This window comes from Thunnus albacares, chromosome 17 (genome assembly GCF_914725855.1).
Source record: "Thunnus albacares chromosome 17, fThuAlb1.1, whole genome shotgun sequence".
NCBI classification, from domain to species: Eukaryota; Metazoa; Chordata; class Actinopteri; order Scombriformes; family Scombridae; genus Thunnus; species Thunnus albacares.
Genome location: NC_058122.1, coordinates 2,972,333 through 2,982,500, shown reverse-complemented (window position 1 = coordinate 2,982,500; position 10,168 = coordinate 2,972,333). Strand labels below are relative to the sequence as shown.

The window sequence follows — 10,168 nt, the reverse complement described above, 5'->3', positions numbered from 1 at the left end:
GCAAAAGGCCAAGTGTCATGTCGCTGTTGTTCACTCATAAAGTTAGAACAAAATAGTTTCAACTGCTCCGAACGTAACATCATCTCAGATAGAATCAGAAATGAGTCCACATCCACCTGAGCAGATGTAATTTAAAAAGGATGAGCTCTGTTTCCACTCTCATATAAAGCGGATTCTTATGCATCAAGTATTTAACGTATACACTGATCATAATGAAGCAGAGAAGGCAAAATGAGGAAAAAGCGTTTTAAAGACGCGCATTCAGGCAATAACTGACCTGGTTCTCTGCATGTCAAATGAGTTTTGGTATTTTCATTAACTGCACATATGTTGGAGAATTACCACCACAGTACAATATCAGCAAAATTAGGTTTTGCATATTTACTTAATCTGGGTCTTACCACCTTGTCTTGTGGAAGGCCCGTGTGTTTCCCATTCCATCCTAGTTGATATTGTGCTCACATGGTGCAAATTCCTAAAGCCTGAGGCCAGTCATGGTTCCTATTCAGTAATAGCCTATATGGTTAGTTTCTGGTTTCAAGGCACGTAATGAAGCTTCCATGTGTGGTGCACTGTGAGAGGGGGTCAAGTGGAGCCAAACGCCTAACTCTCTCTCAGGGCCCCCCATACTTTAATCTTCTAAATCTTCTAATATTTGTTACTGTCAGACGTTGAATACTTGTCTCCATCTTAAGGTTGGTGGACTGTATAAACACCAGGACAATGATGGAAACACTTCCAGGACTTACTACTTCTACCCGTGACGAAGTGTAATATATTGTATTTAGTAAATATTTTAGAATGTTGTCAATAAAACAAACTAAACCATACCAAACGTCAATAGTGCTAATTCGACAACTTAAAGGTGCACTGCACCATTTTTTTCCCATGGAGTTCAGTCTAGTAATGGACAGTGCTACTCAGTTTGTTCATAATGTCTTATGTTGCTGTGGAGGAGCTTTACAAATTTCGAAAAAAAATCATTTCATAATGTTATAGAGACGTCACCAGGGTTTGAAAGAAGTGAGCATTATAGTTGCATTATGGGAACTAGAGCCATACTGAGGACTACAAGTGAAGATTACTGCTTTGATTTTGTTGGAACACCCCTTTAACAGATCAATACTGCTCAGTGGGACAGTCAAAGATGTCCATTAATGATTTTCTGACTTTTGTTCAAACATAAATATAATGCCAACAACGCAAAACCCTTTTAGCGCCAAAACGTCTCGCAGAAGAATCCACGTTTTATCGGCTGCCTGTTTGATTATTTTCACCTGGTGAAGACGTCTCGGGGTGTAAGTGAAGTCTGCAGCCTCTCTGTCTGTGTCTGATCTCACATTCAAACGACACTCAGCGGTGTTGAACTTCCTATCGCAGTTTTTCCACGTGAGATAAAACGAAGCTTTTTTTTCCCCCAATTAACGCCTGGAAACACTGAGCAGACAAATATGTTGTGCCTCGATGCCTTGATAACAAGCCAAACTCCAAACCGTATGGAGATATACGTGTATGCGCAGTGTGTTTGATCCTCTCATATGGAAACAATCCGACCTCAAGTCGTCATCGTGATGATGATGGAAGGCAGTGTAATGGTGAATATAGAGGCCTGTAATAATGTAAGTGGAGGTGGAGGACCAGGCCATAAATAACGTGATGTTTGAGTAGGATGTAGACTGTGTGTGGGTGTGGGTGTGTGGAGGCGAGAAGGGAGGAGGGGGGGCGGGCGTCTGTTGTTTTAAGAGGAGATTTCCGAGTCGAGGCTCAAATGTTTGGCCTCGTGAACTGAACGGTTTTATCAGTCTGAGTGCTGACAGAGGCTTCATAGAGGAGACAGGAGGAAGGGAAGAGGATGAGGGGAAGGTTGAGGAGAAGGATGGGGGGGAAAGTGTAGAGAAAAAGGGGAGAAGGAGGAAGGAGTTACTTCTTTAACTATTTCTGTCTCTCTTTTTGATGAATACTTCTTTCTTCTAATTGTCTCTTAATTGATAATAGAGAGTAAAAATCATCATCCACATCACAGAACTCTGCTTCACATGAAATGCAGAAGGCAACGCTGACATTTTATTACATTTTTTCTCGTTTTTATTTTTATGAATGTTCTCTTTTTTTTTTAATCTGCACTGTGCGCATGCTTTTTACCCAAAAAGAGAAAATGAAGACAACATAAACAAACACCATCGATCAAAAAACGAACTAAAACGAGAAACGACAATTAGAGTGTGTAAAAAAGAGACCCGACCTACTAAAACGGCATAAATAGGCAGTTTCATGTTGTTGGAAATTTCATTAATTGCTACGTCATCATCATCATCATCATCATCATCATTAATCATTGCCATAACAACAACAACATAGAAGTGAGAAGTACAGTAAAAAGTGCACCATCATCATTTTTAACTTAAAAACTATACAGCTGCCAAAGATAAAATTGTTAATGATAAACTTCTAACAATATAGAAATGTATCCACGATAATTGTTCCACAAAGAAAGGAAGCTATCATTTTTCTTTCTTTTTTTTTTTTTGTTTTTTTTAAACACTAGAGTAGACTATGTTTGTTTGAGTTGGATGGATCAACCCCCGCCCTCAGTTAAGATGAATTTTATTTATTTTTTTTTTTTTTAAGTTCATTTTCTTGCTTCATTGCGTCATTTTTTTTTCTTCCCGCGGTGTGCAGACAGAGGCGCGAGGCCTCTCCAGTCCGTCCAGCTCTCCAGTCTCCATTTAAGAGACTCAAGTTCCTTCCCATCGATTGAATCGTGGAGACAGCGTGGGGCAGTCCAGTGGCCTCAGTTAAGACAAAAAAACAGCCCCCCTCCCACCCTCACCCACCCTCACCCCATCTTGTCCAACATTTACACCCTCCTCGTCCCCCTCTCTCTCTCTCCTCTCTTCCTCTTTCTCCCCCCCTTAATTTTGCCGCTTTCCTCCCTAAATTTGCTTGTGCGTTTTCTCGCAGCAATCCTCGTTCACGGAGGCCTGTGACCCCGCCGTGCCCGCCACCGGCACCGCGCCTCCTCCTCCTCCTCCTCCTCCTCCTCCATCATCACCGTCTCCTCCACTGCCACCTCTTCCTGCCCCGCCGTCCCGCAGCTCCTTCTCCCTCCTCTCCCTCTCCACCGCCTCCTGCTCGCTCTTGCTGCTGGGGAACTTGTCCTTGTTGTTCTCCTTCTTCCACTTCATCCTCCGGTTCTGGAACCAGATCTTCACCTGCCTCTCCGTCAGCGCCAGCGCGTGCGACACCTCTATGCGGCGTTTCCGGGTCAGGTAGGGGTTGAACAGGAACTCCTTCTCCAGCTCCAGAGTCTGGTAGCGGCTGTAGGTCTGACGGCCCCGCCTCCGGCCCGCAGCTACTGGGGGTGAGGTGGGGTGGGGGGGTTGGGGGGGGGTGAGGGAAGGGAAGACACGGGAGAGGAGGCGACATTGTTAGAGGCAAAACTAAATTCTTACAACTTCACGTGGTCATTATCTCTGCCATCGTTTAGCTTGTTGTTAGGCTGTTGTTTAGACATGTATTTTCCACATGCTGCAACAGGTGGGAAAGACATCACGTCAAATCAACAGCGGTGCTTTTTCATCACAACTTTGTATGAAATAGCTGAGACTCTCAATGACTTTCACTATCGATTAATCAGTGTATTTTACAATGAAGTGATCAATGGAAAAGCCTAAAAATGGTCAAAAGTAGAGAAGAATGCTTGTGACAAGTTTGGAGTACTCAAGCTGACGTCTTCATCTGCCTTGTTTTATGCGACCAACAGTCAAAATCCCCAAAGTCTCATAAAAATGATATAAAACCGACAAAAGCACCAAATCTTCATATTTTAGGAGCTGGGATGAAAGAATGTTTGTCATTTTTTCTTTGATAAATTACTTAAAACAATTTATCAATTATCAAATTAGCTGACAATTAAGTTCCTTTCAATTGATTAATCAATTAATCGTATTAACACCAGCCCACTTTTTTTTTTTTTTCAGGAAAAGTGATGGCACAAATTTTCAAATTCAGGAAATTTGAAGTTTTGAAACGTGTTGGTTGTTAGATTTGGGGGAAGTTGTCGATCTGGATTCAGTGAGTTTGTTTGATGTGAGGAGAGAGTAACAGTAGACAGTGTACATGTGTACATACACACATACATAACATGTCTCACTAACTGTCTTTGCTTGTGTCCTTAATGTTAGAAAACAACATGTGGAAAAGAAGTCCACACTTTTAAGGCCAGCGCATGTGTTGTAAAATCATGTGATCCTCATGTGAATTTAATGTTCAGGGGTCCCATAAAAGGGATGCGCGCGCGCACACACACACAAACACACACACGCACGCACACAAACACACACACACCATTCTTTCTACCACTACTCTTTAAACATGAATCTAAAAGCAGAATCGTCAACCACACAGCACCATCAACTAACTTCACAAAAAATCTCCTTACATAACGCAGACAAAACTACTGAGCACTCACAGAAACGCACATAAATATTTGATGCTATAAATACATCGTAAACACGTTTAAAAGGGAAAAAGGATCTTGCTCACTAAAGATCAGAACACAGATTAAAGAGCTGCTTCTAATGGCGAACAAAGACTTTTAATCAGAAACGGTGCAAACAATGAAAATGAGGATGATCAGTCTTCATATGATCTCTGAGAGCAGCAGCTAATTCTTTATTCTGCTGTTTCTCTCTTCACAGACTTGAAAACAGCGCAGGCAGAGAACATGTTACCGTCAACACAGACGCAATATAGACTTCATAAATACTTAATAAACGTGTAGCAGCTCACATATTGCGTTTTGTGCAGACACACTGGACACGCACGTGAGAAAAAGGCGCATAGTGTTTCATCATCCACTTGCATTTTATGAAACAATAAAGGACAGATGCAAAATATTAAATCATTTCTACACTCGTACTCCACCAAACTGGGTGATACTTTAAATGTGATGTTTTAAAACTGGGCGGCAGAACCTAAAAATATGCACTCATAGAAAATATTATATTAAAAAAAAAAATGCCACACGTGGTTTCCTCATTTGAATCAACACCACTCCTTATCAGAGTTATTTCAGTATAAAGTGGGCGAATAAAAAGCCACACATTTAACAATGGAAGCTTGGCCTCGATGGATTACACATACAGGACATTTGTGCAAGTGATTATATTTCCATAAAACTGTTTGTCCTCCTCTTTGATTAGTATACCATGAAAAAAGGAGCGCTGCGCCGCGGACAGAATATGCCAGTGATCATAAAGCCTTGAAGTAAAAACCGTCTGCTGCTGCTTCCGAATCACTGATCTGAATGAAAATTCAGATTCTGCGCGATTGACAAGTTGAGCATTAATAAGTGTCCAATATAAAACATACCACACCTTTAAGAGGACTGTCAATATTTCTGATAAAGGGAAATATCAGATGCTATTTATCCCTTCATGTAATGATAAAGCATCTAATTGCCTGTAGAACAGACTTGGGAGCAATCTAACCTCAGCCACACACACACACACACCTCTCCCTGGACAATAAAGTTTCTGGATTAAATTACAATGACTTTGATGGAAGCACATTTACCACTAAAATCACACAGAGGGCTTGTATAGTCTGCTGTGATCACATTATAGGATATTCTGAAGCCTGCAGGTAAAGGGTGAAAAATATCTTCAATATCCATCGTATATCTACCACGAGCCAAAGTTCTGCAGGATGGTTTCTACTTTGAGACTCATTAGATTTCCACATAGTCCGACTTTGGGCACAGAGCTTGCTTTTTATGGTCAAACAGCCAGAAGACGAAGAAGACAAGGGACTCTTTATGGAAATGCATGAACTTGTAAGTGATGTAAATGTCTTGTATGTGTTATCTGTCACAGGGCTGGCGCCGTGATTTCGTGCTATAGGGACTAAAGGGAAGTGGGCGCCACATTCACTGCTGTCACCAGCCATGAATTAAGGGAAATGGGAAACACTTTCCTGGATAAAATAACAGCACGGACGCTTTGATCCGAAGGGTTTTTGACGGAGCAACATGCGCGGGGAATTTAACCCCCAACTCTGGCTGCGTCAGTGCAGTGAACAGAAGATACACAGCACCACACTTACCACATACACCTCCACTGTATCTGTGCTTCAGACGGATCCAACGGCTTTTTTTGAGGAATAATTTGAATCCACCGTGTTAAAATCTGTATAATTTATGTGGTATTTTCCTTTTTTTGAAAGCGTTTGAAGGATGACATGTACTTTATGCTCGAGAGAACGTTACAAGCCTTGATTAAACAACATTTTCCAGACCTATTGCCAGTTAGGCCGAGATAAGCCCTGAACAAATGTATGGCAGTTGGCAGTTGACATTTTGGAGGAAGGAGAAACGAGGTTTCTCCTCGACAACAGATACCAATGAGAGCCGAAGCAAAATACACTAATACCATTATATACATTCATTCATCGGCTTAATCGGATCTTTTCTGCCTGTTTTTTTTTTTTTTCCTGAAGTCGTGCAGAGAAAATGATTTATCAAGATTTCCAACCACAGCGGTGAAGTCGTAAAATGGGCTCATATTCAGGAGTCTACCTAAAAATATTAAAGCTCCAGCTTCGGGGGGTCAGAACTATTTTAAGACATATTCAGTGAGCTGGGGGTTATATCATAAATGCTGTAGAGGTGTGGAGTGAAGGAGGAGGCGATCTCCCTCTTTATAATACAAATTATGAAATGTACCCGCTCGTTAAAGAGAAACGAGAAAGATAACTGCCTCCACCTCAGCGCCCCATCAGCCCATTTCACCCACAAAAGAGCGTCCGCCTTTTTCTACTATTATAACTAATAAATCCTCACGCTGAGGAACCATAATATCCCATCAAACCGTGCGCGGGCTACGTGCGTACAAAGCATTCTCGGACCTTAGCGGTGCAGAGCTGCACCGCTTGACACGCCTGGTTTCCTGTTTTGACTCGACTTTTCGGCCCCCGGATCGGAGCTGCACCCGTCCGGCACGCCGTTAATCCCACGTAGCCTATAGTGTTTGAAAAACTATTAATCATCGGACTAATCACTGTCATCGTCGGTAAAGCAGGAGTGAACCCCCTTAAGTAGTCGCTTTCAGCCCGCGCCTGAGTGTGGCCGGTCGTATTTAAAGCTGGGAGTGATTTGAAAAACCGTTATATACACACACAGGAGAGCCAGGAGACAAGTGTTAGGGAAATATAACACAGGCTTTAAAAGATGTAAATTTTGACATTTTACAGCTCGTACAAACAGGAATCTTTCATGGTCCAACACACACACACACACACCGCTGGAAGGTTCAGACCGAGGAAACACTGAGTTCATAGACGTATAAAAACGTGCGTAAATATGAAGAATCTACCGCTATACGATCATCTGTGGCAGGTGAAAACGTGTGTAAAAGGGTGAAGAGGGGGCAGCTCTAGGCGAATACAGACCTGAGCTAGTTTTCTATTTATTTTTTTGTTTTGTTTTCTATTTTATGATCATAAGCATGAAGCCACAAAAGTCCTGTACAGGCCACAACCCATCTGCAGTCCCACTTTGAAAAATACAACCGAGAACACACGCAATAAACTCACACATAGACATCACACACACACGCGCACGCACACACACACACACACGCAACAGCACAGCACAAGAAATATGGGCTCAAACAAAATAGGCTTCTATACATGTCAATCCATTCACTGCTCTCTCTCTCTCTCTCTCTCTCTGTCTCTCTCTCTCTCTCTCTGTGTGTGTGTGTGTGTGCGTGCGTGTGTGTGCGTGTGTGTGTGTGTGTGTGTACGTCTCTGTAACACTCTAACAAAAATGCCTTCTTGCATAATCAGTCTTATCTGGTACTGCTTTACGCCATCAATTATACTTCCCTATAATACAAACAATTTTAAAAAATCACATTTTTTGATTCTTTTATGTGATTTATAATCCGAACCAGCCCATATTCACAGTTCATGTATGCTACAAACACACATGCACGCAAAATTCAAAAGCTTACAGCTCAACCATCACTTGTAGGATGACTTTGATATTTCAGTCAGCCGATCAGACAGGCCTGAAATCACACACACGCTATGAATATGCTAAATCTGAGTGAAAATATATCTATTTTTCGCTTTTTTTCCTCTCCATACACATATGCGCTCCCCTCCTGCTTTAACCCTGTGGGGAACTGCATGGCCACCGTGTAGCCAATAATCCCAGAGACCACAGGCAAGTCGTAAAAGAAAAAAAAAAGGGGGGAAAAAGGCAGTAAAAGTTTAACCCGGGTCAGACCTGCATGTCTAAAATGAATCTGTGTGGCTGGAAACAACCACCTCCAACAACTCTTTCCCATCTGGTCTAACCGGGGGTTTTCTCACTGTTTAGAGGGGGTTTCTCATGAAGAGGTCTCTGAGGTTCAGTTCTCTCTCCTCTGCCCCCACTCTACCATCTCTCGCCTGGTTTTGTCTGCTTTCCCTTCTCCCTCTATATGTGTGTGTGTGTGTGTGTATGTGCTTCTACCCCGGCACAGCTCGTCCATTCTCTCAGTATATGGCCGGGGCAATTAAACCCTAAAGTCATTCACAAGTTTTGGTGCTGCCAATAAAACCATAAACGTGCTTTTGTCTCCTGCATTGAACACAGGAAGCTCTAATTGCCCTCCTTAAATTGTTGTTTTTTTAAACCACTTTCTCAACTTTCTTCTACTGTTTCCTACTGCCTGTGTGTCTATATTCTCTGTGCTCCCCTCCTGGAGGAGCAGAGCACCGCTTTGCTCTCAACATGGACACTCACCTTTTTAGGAGGAGGATTCGGCAAAGAGCGAAGCAAAGATTAAAAAAGAAAAGAACTCTCTCAGTTTCCTCACCTTGTGGCCTCATCCAGGGGAACAGCTGCGTCGGTGAGGGGCTCTGCTCGGTTCCCTCCGCGTCCTCGCCGCTGAGTCCAGGCGCACCTCCCAGCTTACAGTCGCTGTACTGGACCAGATCCGCGTCCTGGGCCCCGAAAAGCGTCTGCCGCTGCAGGGCGTCGTATCCGTAGAAGTTGCCCGGCTCGCCGTGGCATGTGACCGCGCAGGGGCTCTGCTGGTACGGATTGCTGGGCAGCGTGGAGGCGCTGTGGTGGTAGAAGTCCTGGATCTGCGGAGCGTGCTGGAAGGTGGCGCCGGAGCCCGGGCCGTACACCACGGTGGGCCGGCTACCGGCCAGGTCCTGCGCGAAACCGCACTCGTAGTAGTTCGGACGTAACGAGTCTCCGCTTTTATATTTGGAGAAGAGCGAGTTGACGAAATATGAACTCATCTTTTTGTGTTGTTTGTTGTTGTTTCTGTCTGTGTTGGGCTCGGCAGAGTGGGGCTGAAGGAAGCGACCGGCGGCTTTCAATTGTGTTTTCTGTTTTTTTTTCTGCTTCTGTCGTGCCGTTTCAGCCAGAGAAACACCGACAGACAGAGAGAGGCGGAGGGGAGGGAGGGAGAGAGAGTGAGGCAGGTCTGCCGCCGGTGTCGGTGACCGTTGTTGTGGTGTTTCCCCCTTACGGCCACAACAGACGAGCCGGTCGCGGTGTGAATAACGGTAACGGCAGCCAGCCAGAGCAGTAGGCTAACAGCCACAACCACCACCACAACAACAACTATTATCACACAGATTCCATAAAATATCCAGCGAGGAAAAAGAAAAAGAAGAAGAGGAAGGAAAAGAAAAGGGAGAAGTAGAGGAGGAGGAAGGGCTCGTGCGCATTCCGGTGTTAGCGCTGTAAGCGGGAGCCCTGTCGCGCTCTCAAACGGGTTTTCCGTGATTTACTCCTCTGCAAATGAGTTGTTTCATATTTTTTCTCCCTCTCTCTCTCTCTCGCTCTCGCTCTCTCTCCCTCTCTCTCTCTCTCTGGCTCTCTCCTGCGCGCGCTCTCCCCCTCTCTCTTTCTCTCTCTCTCCTCCTGGCTACGGTGTATGTGTGTGTGTGTGTGTGTGTGTGTGTGTGTGTGTCGGTTTCAGGGATAATTTGCATCTATTATCAGCTCTTCATCCCATTGGCTTCTCCACGCACAGACAAACATGCACTAGCGCGCTCGCGCGCACGTACACACAAACATACACTTTTTTAAGCTTAGATAGTCTCCCGGCGTCGACTGGAGGAGCTCAGCACACCTACGATAATGCAAAGGGAGTGAGAG

General features: G+C 44.0%; 1 protein-coding gene across 2 annotated transcripts; it reads right to left on the bottom strand.

Moving 5' to 3' along the window:
• Window positions 1-2,049: 2,049 nt before the first annotated feature.
• hoxb8a (homeobox B8a) lies at window positions 2,050-9,885 on the bottom strand. Of its 2 annotated transcripts, none has more exons than XM_044331995.1 (2): window positions 8,868-9,885; window positions 2,050-3,355 (listed from the first exon to the last, which is right to left on the bottom strand). In XM_044331995.1, the coding sequence occupies exons 1-2, from the start codon at window positions 9,298-9,300 to the stop codon at window positions 2,934-2,936; spliced, it is 855 nt and encodes a 284-aa protein (XP_044187930.1). In that variant the 5' UTR covers window positions 9,301-9,885; the 3' UTR covers window positions 2,050-2,933. The 2 variants fall into 2 exon arrangements, with proteins under 2 accessions (XP_044187930.1, XP_044187931.1); XM_044331996.1 differs by having other exon boundaries at window positions 2,050-3,352.
• Between the last annotated feature and the right edge of the window lie 283 nt (window positions 9,886-10,168).